Source organism: Dermacentor albipictus, chromosome 2 (genome assembly GCF_038994185.2).
Source record: "Dermacentor albipictus isolate Rhodes 1998 colony chromosome 2, USDA_Dalb.pri_finalv2, whole genome shotgun sequence".
NCBI classification, from domain to species: domain Eukaryota; kingdom Metazoa; phylum Arthropoda; class Arachnida; order Ixodida; family Ixodidae; genus Dermacentor; species Dermacentor albipictus.
The window spans coordinates 36,705,714-36,723,723 of NC_091822.1; the positions used below are offsets into that span (position 1 = coordinate 36,705,714).

The 18,010-nt window shown below is 48.5% G+C and overlaps 1 protein-coding gene across 2 annotated transcripts in view; it reads right to left on the bottom strand.

The window, feature by feature from the left end:
• Positions 1 to 9,382: 9,382 nt before the first annotated feature.
• Positions 9,383 to 18,010, bottom strand: part of LOC139055911 (fatty acid synthase-like) — a 237,530-nt gene continuing 228,902 nt past the window's right edge. For both annotated transcript variants that reach the window (XM_070533550.1, XM_070533549.1), the window contains exons 28-29: positions 12,397 to 12,654; positions 9,383 to 9,653 (exon numbers count right to left, since the gene is read on the bottom strand). In XM_070533550.1, the coding sequence (XP_070389651.1) occupies positions 9,540 to 9,653; positions 12,397 to 12,654 (372 nt within the window). In that variant the 3' untranslated portion in view covers positions 9,383 to 9,539. The remainder of the gene's footprint in view (positions 9,654 to 12,396; positions 12,655 to 18,010) is intronic.

Below are 18,010 nucleotides of genomic sequence, written 5' to 3' on the forward strand. Positions count from 1 at the left end.
CACATTACATTATTCACCGGTAAGGGCTCCCCAGTACCGCGGGTAGACACTATCAGGGTCCTAGGAATGTTTATCGAGTCAAACGGGGCCAATGGAGCCGCCCTCAAACGCATTTGTTCCAAGACCGAAAGCGCCCTCGGCCTGATCCGAAGAATCGCCAATAGGTACTGCGGAATCAAGGAAGACAATCTGATCCGCATTATCCACGCCTTCGTGCTCTGCCACCTCGCTTATTCAGGGGCTATGCACAATTGGCTCGTATCGGAGCGCAACAAGATCAACGCCTTAATCAGAGGAGTCTTCAAGCTTGCCGTCGGCCTTCCCATGCGAACGCACACAAAAGACCTTCTCAATTTGGGAATTCACAACACGTTCGAAGAAATCGTTGAAGCCCAAGAATTTTCCCAGTTCGTCAGACTCTCCGGTACCCCAGCGGGCCGAGCCATACTTGGCAAGCTGGGACGTAACCCCATGGTCGTCAGTCTCGACGCTGTGAAGCTGCCCAGCGACGTAAGGTCCAAAATTTACATACACCGGGTGCCACGAAATATGCATCCCACCTACAACGAAGGACGAAGGCGAGCCAGGGGTAAAGCTCTGCTCGCCAGTGCCCGCTTGAACAAGGACCGAACGTGCTTCGTAGACGCTGCTTCCTACGTTCAAGAAGAGGCCTTCTCCTCAGTGGTCATCGACTGTGATGCTAAAATCCTTAGCTGCGCTACCGTCCGCACTTCTAATTCCAGCGTTGCAGAGCAAGTTGCTATTGCTCTTGCATTGACGGACAGTGTACACGACACGATTTATTCGGATTCTAAGGCCGCTGTCAGGGCCTTTCAGATGGGAATGGTGGCTCCCCAGGCCCTACGTATCATCCAAAGTACCAAAGACATGAAACATCACTCTTTGGCCTGGTTCCCTGCGCAACTTGGGACCATTGAGGGTGCCTTGATCAACCCCAACGAGGAGGCGCACTCGGCTGCACGAGGTTTGACTGACCGTGCGCTGGGCAACGCGTCCTCTCCTGGGCGACCCGAGCCTCTCTGCTCGTACAACGAAATCTGCAAATACAATTATCTGTCAAGAAGAGTCCTACCTTCGCCGCACTCCTCGCTGTGCAGGGCCCAGGCAGTCACTCTCAGACTACTGCAAACAAGCACTTACCCGAGCCCCGCAGCGCTACACACAATGTACCCCGACCGGTTCCCAAGCCCGGATTGCCCTCTGTGTGGTGACTATGCGGACTTCGAACATGTCCTGTGGGGCTGCGCCTCTGCCGGTCCTCCTTTCACTCAAGAGGAAATGAAGAAGCTGATTAGGGCCCAGGATCAGACCTCTCAAACCCTGGCAGTCCAGAGGGCTCGCGACAGGGCCGTCAGGTTCCACCTGATGGTCCCCGAGTGGGCCTAGCCAGGTGGCGTGGCGTTTGCTTACGTCTCTAGTGGACAAAATAAAGTTGTTTCACTCACTCACTCACTCACACCGTAGGAGTGTACTGATCTGGGCTGGCTGGTACATCTTTAGTGTGGGAACAAACAGCGTTTCAGCGGGAGGAAGTGAGGACGACAAACAAGGCGCTGAACTAACAACCCCTTTTAGCTCAGCGCCCGCTTCTTCCCGTCCAAGCGCTGTTTGTTCCCTTCCTAACGTTCCCTATCTTTGTCAATTGAACACGCGTCATCTGTCTGGTATTGTGGTGGTACTACACTGATGAATGACCTTAAACGAGTACACAATCGTTCCATTTGATTATCTTATCCATCTTATTATCTGACATTGTTCCATTTTATCTATTTATGACGGCACAGCTAGTGTTACCATGATGAAGTCACTGCTTAACCTCCCAGGACTTACCACTCGACGTGATATAGCCCGGCTCACCTTTTTTCATGAAATTTACTAAAACAAAATCATCTTCGTGAAAAGTTCATTCAATATAATAATTTTATACCATCTAGAAGTGACCACCTCGAAGAAGCTCCTTATTCCTCGTTTTTAAACTGGGACATATTCACATGAATTTTTACCTCGGACAGCCTCCGAATGGAATCAGCTGTCAGAAGCCACTACTGCTATAACGGATACATTGCGCTTTAGGAATTTTTTGAATAACATATTTACCATTGCCTAATTTATTTTGCTTAATTTGTTGTTTTCTTTTAGCCTGCTTGTTTATTACCTTTAAATCTTGAAATTACTGTGCCTTTTATTAGCTGAAGGTCCACATCCGTAAATTAATTTGGCGAATATTCATGCTCCTTATTACTATTATATCAACTGTGTTCCTTTTTTTTGAATTTCGGTTTGTAATATGCTACTCTCCTGTGTAGTAACAAAACCCAGAGGAAGGATAAATATATAAATGAAGAGTTATTTAAAATGCACACACACACACACACACACACACACACACACACACACATATATATATATATATATATATATATATATATATATATATATATATATATATATATATATATATGCGCATATCTCTCACACCCTAGTCATGCAAGATGTTAGATCACATTCTTCACACACATATAGTAAGATTCCTTAACTCCAATGACGTCCTAACATGTGCCTAGCATGCTTTCTGCGGTAGTTAAAGCACCGTAACGCAATTAGTCGATTTCGTTCATGATATCGCTGCTAGCATAGACATAGGCAATCAATTCGATGCCATCCTTATTGACTTCATTAAAGCCTTTGACTCTGTGATTCATTCTAAACAATTGGTGAAAATAGGCGCAATATTCAATAATCCCTGTCTTGTTTCTTGCATAGCCAGTTTTCTTCGTTGTCGTTAACAATTGGCTTCTTTCAACTCAATGGAATCAACTCCTCTCGACGTTACGTTAGGACTTCCTCAGGGACGCGTATCAGACACTTTATTCTTTTTAATATGTATTGTTACACGAAGGAGGAGTCATTAAGATGAGCAACTATTTACAGGTTATATTTAGAACGGTGGTTGCAGCGCTGACCGGTTAGATTCGCAGCGCCAGCCCAGTTCCTTCTTCCTCTTCTTCTCTCGAGTGATGGCACCCACGCGTCTCGTTCAAACAATCAGATACCACACGGGTGTAGCATAATCCCCCGGCGGCAGGAGCGATGTCCCGGAACGTCTAAATGTCATCAATGGGAGAGTGATACTGCTTCAGTCGTGTAACGTGCACGATATCACTGGACTAGGAAGCAGATGGGGCGTCATGGGCGATCTCTTAGGGGACGGGAGTCACGGCACTGAGCACTCGGTATGGGCCTGTGTAACGAGACATCAGTTTTTTTGACAGGCTGATCTGACGCGACGGAGACCATAGAAGCACCAAAACATCAGGCGGGATGGGCACGTCTCGGTGTCGCCGGTCGTAGAAACGCCTTTGATTCACTTGGGATTTCAAAAGGCGGTCACGGGCAATTTCCCTTGCTGGGGCACAGCGGGCGATGGCGTCAAGTGCATAACAACTGGTCGGTGCACGTAAACAGGGAGGGTTGTGTCGAGGGGCAGTGCTGGTTCTCCGATGAACAGCAGGAAAAATGGGGAATAACCAGCTGTGTCGCGGCGCGAGGAATTATAAGCAAGTGTGACAAACAGTAGAGCGAGGTCCCAGTCAGTGTGGCCTGAACAGACATATTTCGCGAGCATGTCTGCGATAGTGCAATTGAGAAGCTCCGTGAGGTCATTTGTTTGCGGATGGTATGACGTGGATAGCTTGTGCGTCGTGGCACAGGACTGCAGGATGTCCGCGCTAACGTTTGATAGGAATGTCCGGCCAGGGTCTGGGAGAAGTTGTCACGGATCCCCATCTAATAAAATCACGTCGCGCAGAAGAAAATCGGCGACATCTGTGGCGCAGCTTGTAGAAAGCGCTTGAGTGATGGTGTAGCGCGTGGCGTAATCATTGGCTGCAGTGATCCACCTGTTCCCAGAGGTAGAAAGAAGAAAAGGGCCAAGTACGTCCTAACCAACCCGAAAGAATGGTTCCGCGGGAATGTAGAGTGGTTGAAGGTATCCAGCAGGGAGCGTCGATGGTGGCTTGTGTCGCTTCCATTTCTTACACGCAGCTACGTATCTTCGAACGGAGCGAGCAAGCCTTGGCCAGAAGAACCGGCGGCGGATCCGGTTGTAGGTACGCGACATACTCAGGACTCAGGTAACCGGCAGTGGGGAGGTCATGAAGTTCGTGGAGCACAGCCGAGCGAAGGTGTTCAGGGATCACAAGGAGTGATTTAAGGACGTCGGGGTGAGCGTTGTGGCGGTAGAGTACGCCATTGAATCGAATAGTTGCATTCTGCGGTAGTCAGGAGCCGGCTAGCGTAGGCTATAACGCGGTTGTGTCCATGTTGGCGTTGCGATAAGACGGCGCCGATATCCTAAGCACTGCCAGCAGTTCGAACCTCTGTAGGTGCGGCCGGGTCAAAGTGGGCCAAGACCAGCGGATTGGTGAGAATCATGATAAGGCGTGAAAATGAGCAGCCTGAGGGGAACACCACGTTAAACGCACGTCTTTATTCAGAAGTTCAGTGAGTGGTCAAGCGATTGCTGCGAAATCTTTGACGAACCGCCGCGAATAAGAATAGAGCCCCAGAAAACTCCGGACGTCTTTGACAGACTGAGGTACAGGAAAAGCCGTTACTGCTCGAACCTTCCCCGGGTCGGGTTGTACTCCCTAAACATCGACGAGGTGGTCCAGCACCGTAATCTGTCGGCGCCTGATGTGGCACTTCGATGAGTTCAATTGGAGCACAGGCCTGCGGAAGACGTCAAGGGTAGCTGCGGCACGCTCAAGGTGCGTCTCAAATGTAGAAGAAAACAAAGGACGTCGTCCACGAAACAAAGGAAAGTTGACTATTTGAAACCTTGAAGCAGAGAGTCGATCGTCCGTTCGAATGTGGCGGGGGCATTGCATAAACCGAATGGCATAACCTTGAATTAGTAGAGGCCATCTTGATTGACGAAAGCGGTCTTTTCATAGTCGTGCTCATCGACGGAAATCTGGCAATAACCAGAGCGCTAATGATGAACGAAAAATATTGGTAACCGTGAAGGACAATCAAGAGCTAGCGTGGTAAAGGGCAAACACCCATTTTAGTAATTCGGTTTAGGTGGCGGTAATCAATCGAGAAACGCCACGTGCCATCTTTCTTTTTGACGAGCATGACCGGCGACGCCCAAGGACTCGACGGGGGCTCAACAATGCCTCTCGCGAGCAACTTGTTTACTTCCAGCTCAAGAACTTGCCGCTCTGCCATGGACACGTGTCACGGTGGGCGTTGAATGGGAACAGCATCACCAGTGTTTATCCCGTGCTTAAGAAGAGATGTGTGACCAAGTGATTGATTGTTAGTGCCAATATGCAGTGATAGGAAAGCAAAAGGCGAAATAGGGCGGCTGCTTGGTCAGATGCGAGGTCCGGTACGACCAAGGGACGTAATGGGCCGTCGAGGTTCATGGCATCCTGCGGGTAATCAGGAGGGTCTGGAGACGCGTCGGCTACAAAAGCAGTGACGTGGTTGTCTGTCACTGACCGGAGAGCTGCCAGCGCAATGCCTGCAGGTAGCACCTGCTTAGTCAAGCCATATTGGTAACAGAGACACACATCAGCAAGGGTTACGACGGAGTGTGGCACAAAGATGTCGCGCACCAGAAGGACATCACGAATGGGTGTGACGACACAGTCGCCAGCAGGCATGGTTGCCGTTGACGCAAAGTCGACAAAGGATAGGGCTTTTGGAGGTAAGCGAACAAACGCTGTAGTGCAGAGGGCGTTGGGTTGTTCGGTGCGAACGTCTGAAAGAAAGGGAAGCTCGAGGCACAGCGTACTGGTGGAACAGTCGATGAGGGCAGAATGCGCCGGCAGAAAGTCAAGCCCGAAGATTACCTCACGAGGGCAACTGGTCAGCATGGTGAACAGGACTGGAACTAGATGGCCAGCAATTCCTATGCGAGCAGTGCACATACCCCTGACGGTAACAGTTACGCCATTGGCGACACGTACGGCTCGAGTGATGGCAGGGGTAAGAACTAGTTTTAGGCGACGACATGGGTTAGCGCTCATTGTTGTAACTTGGGCTCCAATATAATTAATGCCGTCAACGGAGCACCATCTACGTCTAGTTCAATTAGGTTCATGTTGGTGAGGAGCGTCAACGGAGGATTTGGACAGGACGAACGTGATGCAGCATTACTTCCGAAAGGTGCATGGCCTAGTTTTCCATCCGTCGTTTTCCGGTGACGGAGAGCGACGGCATTGAGGCGACGGCGATCGCACGGAGGAGCGCCTCTCAGGGGCATTAGAAGTAGGGTACAAACGGCGAGTTGAACAACGGTGAGTGTTGGCATGTGGGCAAGGAGCAGGGAATGAGCTCCAGTAGGGCGGCATCCAGTTAGTGCGGCAGTGACGGGATACGTGACCAACGCGGTGGCAGCAGAAGCAGATCGGTATGCAGTCTGCTGTTCGTCATTCAGCAAGATTGCGTGGTCTGGGAGCGAAATAGTGGTCATTACAGGCTGTGGACTTGGGAATGGGCGCCGAATCAAGTAGGGAGACACAGCAGGTGGTAGGGATGCCAAGGTTCGCAATTTCCTACCGCACAACTGCTTGAATAACGGAAACAGTGGGGGCCACTTGGTCAAAGGTACCGTGAGGGGGTCATGGATGAAGGGGTGCGGGATTTGCCGCTTCAATCTCACGGCGAACGATACATGTGACGTTCTCCTGAAATGATCGTGTGTTGGTAAGAGCGGAGCAAGAGGAAGTGCAAGGGGTGTTTGGGAGCCGGAAAAACTGGGACGGTGCGGCTTTTGGCTACCTCGAAGAGGTGGCATTCTTTGACGATGGCGTCGACCGTAGAAACGTCGTTATAGACGAGCAAATTGAAGACGTTGTCGGCGATGCCTTTTAAAATATGGCCCACCTTGTCAACATTGGTCATGGGCTTGTCGACTTTCCGGCAAAGCGCGAGCGCTTTCTGTATGTAGGAACCATACGATTCGGTCGATGACTGGACATGGGTGGAAAGCTCTTTGCGCGTAGAATGTTGGCGACCTTACAGGTTCCCAAATAAGTCGCTAAGGCGCCCTTTGAAAATGTCCCTGTGGAGAGCTCGATCTGATGGGTGCGATACGAGAGACGCGGTGTCCCGTCCAGATAAAAGATCACATTGGCAAGCGTGATGGTAGGGTCCCAGTGGTGGCTTTGGCTAACACGCTCATACATGCTGAGCCAGTCGTCAACGTCATTTTGCGCGGAGAACGTCCTGGGATGACGGAGGCCAGGAAGCGTAGCGTACGTTGTCGTTGACGCCGCAAGTGTAGGTGGCGACGGGGTGGTTCCATCGGAAGCCATGGCTGAGAAAACGATGGTGCGGCCGCTTCGTAGCTCCGTGGCGAGGACGGGGAACGTTCTACCTCCACCACAATGTTACGCGAAGGACGAGTCAGTAAGACGAGCAACTATTTACAGGTTATATTTACAATAGCGGTTGCTGCGGTGAGCGGTTAGATTCGCAGCGCGAGCCCAGTTCGTTCTTCCTCTCCTTTCCCGAGTGATGGGTGCCCATGCGCCTCGTTCAAACAATCAAATACCATGTGCGTATAGCAATATCAATGATTTACCTCTTAGCACCTAGCTAAAATCAGACTTTATGAAGTTGAATGTGTATTTTATGAACCTATCAACTCCACTGATGACCCCCACCGTCTTTCCCAATCCCTTATGTCTTTCTGCGCTTGGTGCGAAACGTGGTAAATGAACAGCTGAAGTAAAACAGTGGTGATGTCTTTTGCCGATAGACAGAAACCCCTCTGGTTCGATTATTCTCCGGATGACATCCAACCTAAAAGAGTGTCTCATCATGAATACCTATGTGTGATTCTAAAATAACATCTTTCTCGGACTAAACATATCAAATATGTACACGGGAAAGACCTAAAAAAATTTGTTATTTGCGGCGCACTTCAGCTAAGATTCTCCGCGATGCTAAACTGCTATTATATAAAGTGTTAATTCAACCTGTTATATAACATGACTGTCTTTTGGTTCCCCTACAAAAATGTCACATAAGCTCGCTCATTAACGTTGAACAAAAATATATCCGTTTCATTTGCCAAAATTGCAGCCACAGTTTCTGTCCAACACACCTTGGACAATCTTTGAACATTCAGCCATTACTTTTATATTGTGGCATTGGAGCCTTAAAACGTTTGTTTGCAATTAATAGCTCCACCTCTGTCCTTTCTGACTGTAAAAATATCACATTTACTGACGCAAATTGTACCCGTAGCTCCCACGCCTTGAACATAACACCTATTTACGGCCCTACTAATACATTCGGGTACTTTTTTCCACGCACAATAGAGCTTAGGAAATCTCTAGCCGGTAACATTCGTTCACTATCACTAATAGATTTTATATCTGCAAGTGGTAAGCACTACGCTAGCATGTAAAATAGTTTTTTTCAACTCCTTTTTGAGCATAGGCGTGTTTTTAAAGTGTAAGGTATCGTAATGTATTATGTTCCCACTCCTGCTATAGCCTATATTGGGCTGCAGTCTACGTAAATAAAAATAAACGCACATACATACATACATACATACATACATACATACATACATACATACATACATACATACATACATACATACATACATACATACATACATACATACATAGCGTTCCTAACATAACATAACTAGAACGGTCGAAGAAAAGCCAATTGCAATGAGACCGGTGTCGTCCGCCATTTTATTCAAAACTTCTTGGTCCTCACTTCTGCATTAGCCCACTTCTTCGTCTTCTTTCCGGCACACAGCGCAGACCGCTTCACTCTTCCCGACTTCTTTTGATTACACTTCCTGGTGCAATACTTGAATATGTTTTCAATAGAGGCGCACTCTGTTTGACCAGAGGCTTCGGTGTACCAGACGTTCTTCAATAATCCATGCTGGGATTTCACCACTTGAAATCATGCGCAAAATTTAGCATTTGAAGGTACAGCTCCTCTCCTTAAAAGGCTCCTTTGCAGCTCCTCTATAACACGCAAACTCCAGTGACCAGTGACGTATTCTCAGACGATTGCTTTCGGCGAAATATCGCCTTCGCGTGACGCAGTACTCAACCAGCCAATCAGCTCATCTCGTTTTGCTCCGCCAGCAAATAAGAGTACTTCGAAGTGATACCGCTGACAGTGGTCGTCCGAGAATACGTCGCCAGGGTGCACTCCTAAAAAGGACAACGGATAGAGCTGGTGGTGCTTTTTATTAACTCAAAGCCCAATTCCGGTGATTGAAGCCACAAATAGCAGTATTTGTGCGTAAAGCCATTTATTAGTAAATAATAGGAATGCTATTTTGCTAGTATGTTGAAATACATGTTACCACGAGCCAGAACAATTTCACGCACTTCAAAAAAATAACCAAGCACAAACCGCAGAGAGCTGGTGATGACTTCATCAGGCACGCATTCTCTTTGCCACACCGCCCGACGCATCGTCAATGAGGCCGCGTGTACACTTCGTGTTACAAGGCCCACCGTGTTTCAGCGCTGCACCTGCTGCCTGATGATGGCTGCGCATTTCTTTGCACCTTCTCCGAGAATGAAGCTTTCGTGTGAGCCATCCACGACTCTGACATCGACTTCTCCATCACAGCACTAAACGAAGCCGACAGAGAAAGAAAACAAAATGTAAGTTGCAAATATAGCTCGCCTAGCTGGACGTTACAGTAATGCAGCGCTCGTGTTAGCGCAGAGCAGGAACTTATGTGTTGGCCGCTTATGTGCTTTGCATTTTTAAGATGAAACAGTTTGCACAAATATCATTTGTAGAATTTTTGCATGCAGTGAAGCAAACGATAACCTTATCTTTCCGATAATTCACCATTTCCGTTATGTTGTAGCGTATCGGCTACTATTTGGAATCTACCAGCGTTTAGATGCACGGTGCTACAAACGGAACACATGAGAAGCTACAAAATAGGTTTCGTACTGCGCAATCATTGCGTTGTGAGCACGTTTTTCAATACGCAACAAAAAGAAAGAGTCTAGCGATGTCATTTTAAGCATACAACGTTCTCTTTTTCACAGTGTCACTCATAGCTAAAACAATGTTCTGAGAATGGGAATCATTACCCTCGGTGAAGATGAAATGGCAGGGAAAGTTGACGACAGTCAAAGCTGTAAAACAAAAAGCAAAATGCTTTCGCTTCCATTCCATATTCACCTAGTGGAATGGTTGTTATTTGTTCATTCAGCATCGCGGAAACGTTCTTCGTCGGTGGTAGTATCGCGCCGGCGCCATTTACATTCTCATTGCTGCTCCCTCTGGCACTCCTCGTACAAATGTTGTTCTTCGGGTGTACGAACTTAATGTAACTGCCCCTACAATAACGCAGCTGTTTTAGCGCTGACACCTCTCTTGCTTATATACTGCGATAATCTTGAAGCCACGCTGTTTTAAACAGTGAGCGTTCTAATCTGTTCCGCATTCTGACATCTGCGCCGCCGCACTGCACCCGTGCGTGGTCACACACAAAGCAAACAATGAAGCCCAGTCAGTATTGGTTTGTTAGAAATTGTTAAGTCCGTTTCTGTTGCTGGACAAAAAAAAACGACGGAAGGCTAGTCATATACAGCTTTCGCTATAATAATTTTTATATTCACATGTCAAACAATGGCGGATGACACTGGCGCGCAGGTGCTTTAACGTTTGCGGGTATTGTACTCTTCCTTTCTCGTTGTTTCCTGCTTCAGTTTATTTGCCCTCATAATAATTCAGTCTAATTGATGGTTCAAACCGTAGACGAGGGTAGTATGCGAACCATAATTTTATTTCATACGCTGCACTATTGTGCATCCAATTCATACCAAGGAGCGCCCTTATCTTTTACTCTCAAATCGTTGCGGTACTGATTCCGACATTTGACGCAATCAATGATACGTACTCGAGCTTCATGCTTTTATTTTGACCGGGCAGAGATTTTTTTGAGAAATTAGGAGCACGTGGAGCCGCGTTCCAAAATTATGCTTAGACGGAGTCATACCTAGAACCATTAGACGGAGTCATACTACGAACTAGACGGAGTTATACTACTACTATAGACGGAGTCATACTTCGAACCCTTTGCCGCGAAGACAACAAATTAGCATGAACGTCATGCATACTACCACAAGTATGTTTGAACGCGAAAACATTACAGGCACCCATTACGCAATATTTCGGCGTTTTTTTCATCGGCGTGACTGGACCATGGTGCCAAAATGGCCAACGGCGGAATAAGTAATAACAAGCGAAAAATGATCGCATTGCCATCACATTTCTCAGGTAGGTTCCTGTAAACCGAGTAAATTAATGACTTCGAAAACGAGAATTAGTACATCTCGTTTTGGAAGGAAATCGAACCAATGCTTCCGGGATACGAGATGAGCAGGCTTCCACGACGCCAAGGCGGCCCCAAGGTTGTGGCTGACTAATGGTGTGCCTATTTCGTGCGTGATAGCATATGTCACGTCTCGGCAATCTGGCTGACTATAGGTTTTACTTACATTACTATAGTGCTTTCGCATTCACACACGTAGGCAGTGTCAAATGTATGTGCAAAATTTTTCCTGGAAAGACCGACCTTTGTGTGCCACTTTCTGTAGTATGACACTTACAGAAGTAAAAAAAAAAGCACTGATAGCGCTAAGAAGTGCTATGGTGGTCAACTGACTCGTTCTTCGTAGTTTAGTGACATGAAGAGGAGCGAAACATTCGGCATTGACTTCGGCAATAATTGGCAGAGATCCAGTTCGGTCATTGCGATCATATAACGAACAACGCAGTAATGCTATGCGGAATCAGAAAATGTTCGGGAACGCGCTTTGCCTGGATTTGTTATTTCTTTTCAATTACTTTAATTAGTTTATTATTCTTCTGTTTCTGTTAACAATTTGTATCTTATTGTACTTAGGCTGAGCATTGTGGGTTTTTGTTTATCTTAGCTTGATCTAGCATCAAATGTGTTTTTGTATTGGATACATAACAAAGGCTTTGCCTATGCATCCAAACTATTTGCATATATTGACACGGCATATTGTAGGCGCGAATAAACCTGAACGGAACTGAGTAGTTGAGTGCTTCAGATTTTACCCGCGACTATAGCATTCAGCAGCCTGCTTCATGCGTTTGTGGAGTTGGAGCGCTATAGTACGTAAAATGCCTACTCCCCAGAAGACAGAGTTCAACACGGAAGAGAAGTTTTACATCACAATAAATAGCTACAGGATGGAGCGACGCAGTAAACATGGCACGACTTCAGCCAGTTACAAGAACCTGCCCAGGCAGATTTATTGACTTATTTACTTTGTCCCATCGCTTGCTGCTTTTGTTTCAATGGATAGATATATGCGCACTTACCTCTGATAAACCGTAGTCGGCTGGCAGCCGCCGTGCCATGTCTCGAGTCTGTGATGCCTTGACAAGCACTACGTTCCCAATGAACTTCGCTTTTGGCTCGTAAATACTTCCGGCCTTCAGACAGTCATAGAAGGTAGACATGCTGATTGCAAGCTCTTCTCGGCTCGGCTGCGGGTCTCCCAAAGCTTTCAGCAGGATGTTTATGGCCGCGTCTAATTTGGCGTCAAAGTTCTTGCAGTGGCTTAGCTGGTCACGTACCTGTGCGTAGATATTTCCGAATTAAAACAACTACTGAGATGACACAATAATTTTTTGGTTCTGAAGAGCAAGCGGAATTGACTTGGATATTGAAATCCATTCCTGATCGCTAAATGAAGTAAGTGGAATTAACGTTCCAAAGCAACGCTTGCAGTGGGAGGCCCCGTCGTACGGGACCGTAGGCTAACGCCACCTGTGGGTCATGAATTCGCGACTAAATCCAAGGAAACAAGTGTGTTCTCATTTCGGCCCCATCATAATGCCACGAATCGAACCAGCGGAATTGCCCACCGCGGAAAGAAAACATGGTTACTGCCTCACCATGGTTGCTAATTCCTTTTTGCTCCTACTACAAGGTAAACGGAGAAAATTGCTTGGGTACCGCTTAAGCGGGAATGGTACCAGAATTCATAGCTTCTTTAACAAATACATGGTTTATTTTGATGGTTTTTCTTAGCGTTACATGAATGCAGTAAGGTTGTGCTGCCTATAAGCGGTGTACGGGCACGAAAAGAGGTCTTTAACTGCATAGTTAGTTGCTTATGCCGTAGGGAAGACCAAAGAGCGAAAATACCACTCCATAAAAAACAACAGAGCAACGAGTGCTACTATAAACTAGTTTATTGAGCGCCGGAAATCTTGAATATACAGGCATGGCCTCGGCACAAGAAGCATATTTATCATAACAACGCAAAAGCAAAAAACACAATTCCCCATTGAATTCACCACTGTAATATAAAAACTGTGAAACTATATTTTATTGTGCTGTTTTATCGTGGTTGACAATAGATATGACCACGCACTGTGGCACGCTCTTGCAAAACCGCGGGTACCCTCCAACATATTAGAGTGAAGAACATTGTCAATCTAATCTCTTGAGCTTCCAATGCAAAAGGAATTGTACAAATCCAATGCCTCTTGAAGCTACTGGGCTCACCCCCCCCCCCAAAAAAAAAAATGTTGCACAAGTAACATGTGATCAGCGTCATTTGCCTAATTCAAGCGTTTTAAGCCTGCGTCTGCCTGAGTGCTTGCCTGCCTGCCTGCCTATCTATCTATCTATCTATCTATCTATCTATCTATCTATCTATCTATCTATCTATCTATCTATCTATCTATCTATCTATCTATCTATCTATCTATCTATCTATCTATCTATCTATCTATCTATCTATCTATCTATCTGTCTATCTGTCTGTCTGTCTGTCTGTCTGTCTGTCTGTCTGTCTGTCTGTCTGTCTGTCTGTCTATCTGTCTGTCTGTCTGTCTGTCTGTCTGTCTGTCTGTCTGTCTGTCTGTCTGTCTGTCTGTCTGTCTGTCTGTCTGTCTGTCTGTCTGTGTTACACCGAGGTGTGGCCCAAGCTGTCTACCAGCTTGCGCCACTACGTAAGTTGCCGTGGTTTTGGTGCCGTCGCGGTCGTTCATGTTTGTCATTTCACCTTCGAAATCTTACTCCCATCATGCCGTCGTCATAACGCGTTCTACGCGGACCCAATGGTGCAAGTCCTATAGCTTGGACCTCTAGGTATGTGCTCATGCTCGTTTCGCCGTCGTGGTTGTTCATTGTCGTTATTCTAACTTTGTCCACCGCTTCTTCTCAAGCCGTGGTCCTTACGGCATTGCCGTCATACGTCTTCGGGCAATTGTTTTTAGGCAGGAAGACGACGAAGTGACTGCGAGCCAGGACGCGTCGCGTCGAAGCCCCGCAATTTGCTCAAATTAAGTGTGATTTTTGCGAAACCAGTGCCATCGCACCGCGGCATCACGTTTATGAAGATATATGCTTCACATCAAGACCATTTTCGACCCTGTGAGTTTATTTTGTGCACTACCACAAGGACTTTTATGCCCGAAGCGGGCGCTACGTCGGCTAACCCTAACGCTGTACCCGTCGACGATTTCGTAGCTTGGATGGACGCCGGGGCTCCCACCGGCACAGAGACATCTACCCAAGCCTTGCCAACGGCACTACAATGAATTACGAAGTGATCGGCCGAGAAATCGACCCCTCGGAGGTTTCCGTCAGGAACGGGTGGTGCGACATCGCCCCACGAAGAGGGACCAAGCCTAAGTCTAACCTCAACATGGCTGCCAACGTGGCAGCCTCCGGCGCCAGAGCGAAAGCCCCTAAGCCCATGTCGGCCCGTAAAGAAATCATCAAGGCAAGTAGAATGCCCTTACTCCCGCAAAACGAGATCAAAGTAGTAATTCGCATCCGCGGCGGACTGAACATCGCCAAAACCGGACACGTGGGAATTGTGCAAGCCATTCAAGAAGCAGCCGGACTCGAACCGATGCAGTGCGACGGGGACACGATTTGCCCCAACCTCAAACAGAACATCATGGTCGTGAGTTCCCCGCTACCCGAGAACGTCAATGGATATTTGAAAATTCAGAGCGTAACCATCGCCGGGCAGACGTACGAGGCCTTCTCCTACCAGACTGCACCGGACGACACGTGCAAGGGAGTCATTCGCAACATTCCGCTCCACCACACTCAAGAAACGATAACCAGGTCCATCGTCAACCCGAGAAACCCACTCGCACTGGCGGCGAAGCGCATTAGGGAAACCGGGACGGTGATCGTAGTTTTCGAAGGACACAAAGTTCCCAACCACGTGATGTACCGATGTGCATGGGTAGAGTGCTCGCTCTACAGGAAGCAGATCGCCATATGTCAGGCTTGCGGCAAACTAGGGCACCGAGCAGACGTATGCCCCACACCGGAGAAGCAGAATTGCAGGGATTGCGACATTCCAGACGCCGGAGAAGATCACGCTTGTGAAGAAGTCTCTTGCGCGCTGTGCGGCGAGAAACACCCCACGGCCAGCAAGGAATGCAAGAGCAGATACCAGGACCCGTACGTGGTACGCAAACGAAGAATCGAGAACAAGCAGGCAGCCATTGCGTCCAAGAAACTTCGAGAAAAAGCGACGAGTCTCTTAAGGCCGAACGGCGCGGGTGCGGCGCAGCATCCAGACAGACATCGCGAGCCCAGAGGACGCTCCAGATCCAGAGGGAGCTCGGGATCTCGATCGGCCAGCAGAGGTCGCAGGAGCCGCTCCCGCACACCCGGGAGCCGGGGCCGCTCCACCTCGGGCGTGCGCTTCGCACCCGCGGCCGGAGCTGACAGCTGGGCCCAGCGAGTCAAGGCGACAACGGGATGCCAGGCCTCGGCAACTGCAGGGACGCTGCCCACTAACTCCGGGCCACTGAGGGACCAATCACAGGTGAGCTTGCAAGCGCGGCCAGAGAATAATGTTCACAAAGACATCTTAGAGAGAATCAAAGCACTCGAGCACGAAAACGCTCAACTCAGACGCACAATGACAGAACTGGTTAACGAGAATAGATTGCTTAAAACGCAAATTAGCTCACCAACTGCACAGACACAGGACATGCACATGGACACTTCACCCAGTCCGAATCCCTCCAGCGTAGCGGAATCAGAAACGACTAGTGAAAGCCCACCCGCGAGCACACCAGCCACCAAGAAACGCAAGGTCAAGACCACGGAATGCGACACGCCTGCCAAGGACATAGACGGTAAATTGGACAAGATCCTTAGTACCCTAGGTCAACTACAATTCGATGTCGAGTCACTAAAGAAGGGGCACGACAGACTAGTAGAGGCGGTGGATGGCCTAACGAGCAGGGTAGAAGTGATGGAGAAGGGCTTCGGTGCCAGGATCGAGGGCCTCGAAAGGACCGTCTTTACTCACTCCACGGCACCGGTCAACTCCCCTGCCTCCCCCATGGTCAGAAGGAACACTGCAACAAGCGATGTCGTCACACCCAAAATGGCGGTAAAGTCCGCAACCACAGTAGAAAGTAAAAATGGAGAAGGCAAATAAGCGAGAACCAGCCGAAAGGCACCATGCGCAACCGAACAATCAAGGCAAGCTTCTAATCTGGCAATGGAATTGTCGCGGGTTCCGCAACAAGAAATCGGTCTTGCAACAGCACATCAGACACACTACAGACAAGCCGGACATCATACTCATTCAAGAGACCACCACCGACATACCAACACTTCCGGGATATGAAACAATTGCCGTTCCACCAACAAAAGCCTGCAGCGGCGTAGCGACGTTTGTCAGTAACAAGCTCGCGTGGGCCGAAATTGACAGAAGTAATCCGGACAGCAAATGCGAGCACTTGTTCATCGAAGTCTTTCCCAAAGGCAAGAAGGCTAAGAGCATACTAGCACTGAACATGTACAGCAGCCCGAACCACAGAACGCAAAGTTTCAGGAGACTGTTGAAAAAGGCTCACGGTCAACGCCGCGGACGCCGACACCCGACGCCGACGACACCGCCTTTCTGCGACACGAGCTCCTTAACGCTATCGCGTTAAAAGGCCAGGGACAAAGCCGGGGACAACCCACTGTTTATTGCCGGAGATTTCAACGCCCCAAACGTAGAATGGGGCTACGGCGTCACCAGCGCCAAAGGCAGAAATCTTGCCACCGATGCGGAAGAGATGGGCCTCAACCTTATCACGTCCGCGCTCTACCCTACCAGGATGGGCAACTCGGTCTCGAGGGACACCACCCCAGACCTCACATTCGTTCTCAACACCGAGGGGGCCACCTGGCATAATACCCGCGACGACCTCGGCAGCGACCATTACATTGTGGAAACGTCAATAGCAATCGCCTTGAAACCACTACGAAAGTGGAGATACACGGATTGGGATGCGTTTAGACAGATAAGAAAGGAACGTACCGACAAGCCCGCTACACTAGAACAGTGGACGCAAGAACTAAAGGAGGACGCCCGCAATGCGACCAAGGAAATAGAAACCGATGTCCAGACAATCGGGATGGACGCTAAGCTCGCTCACATGCTGGAAGCGAAACGATCCATACTGCAGAGATGGCGTACCCAGAGACTCAATAGAAGACTTAGGAAAAAGACTGCATTACTGAACAAGGACATTGAGCACCACTGTGTAGTACTCTCCAACCAACAATGGGACGAAGTATGTGCAAGGGCCGATGGCAGCTGACATATGGAAAAACTTGGAACCTACTCAAACACCTTCTTAACAAAGGTCAAACCAGGAGCTCCCAGACCAAGGCAGCTGACAAGATAGCGAAACGTGAACTCAAAAACTACACCGAGCAGGAATTTATGGCAAGACTTGCCGAAAGATACATGCCACTCTCGAGCAGCCACGAAAACGAGGCCGAGGCATCCGGTTCCGCGTACACGGGAGCTGACAACCCCGACCTCGATGAACCCTTCACCCTGGAAGAAATCAGGACCGTCCTTCAAAACTTGAATGGCACATCGGCCCCAGGTCCGGACGGTGTTAGTAACAAGGCCCTTCGTAACTTGGACGAAGACTCCGT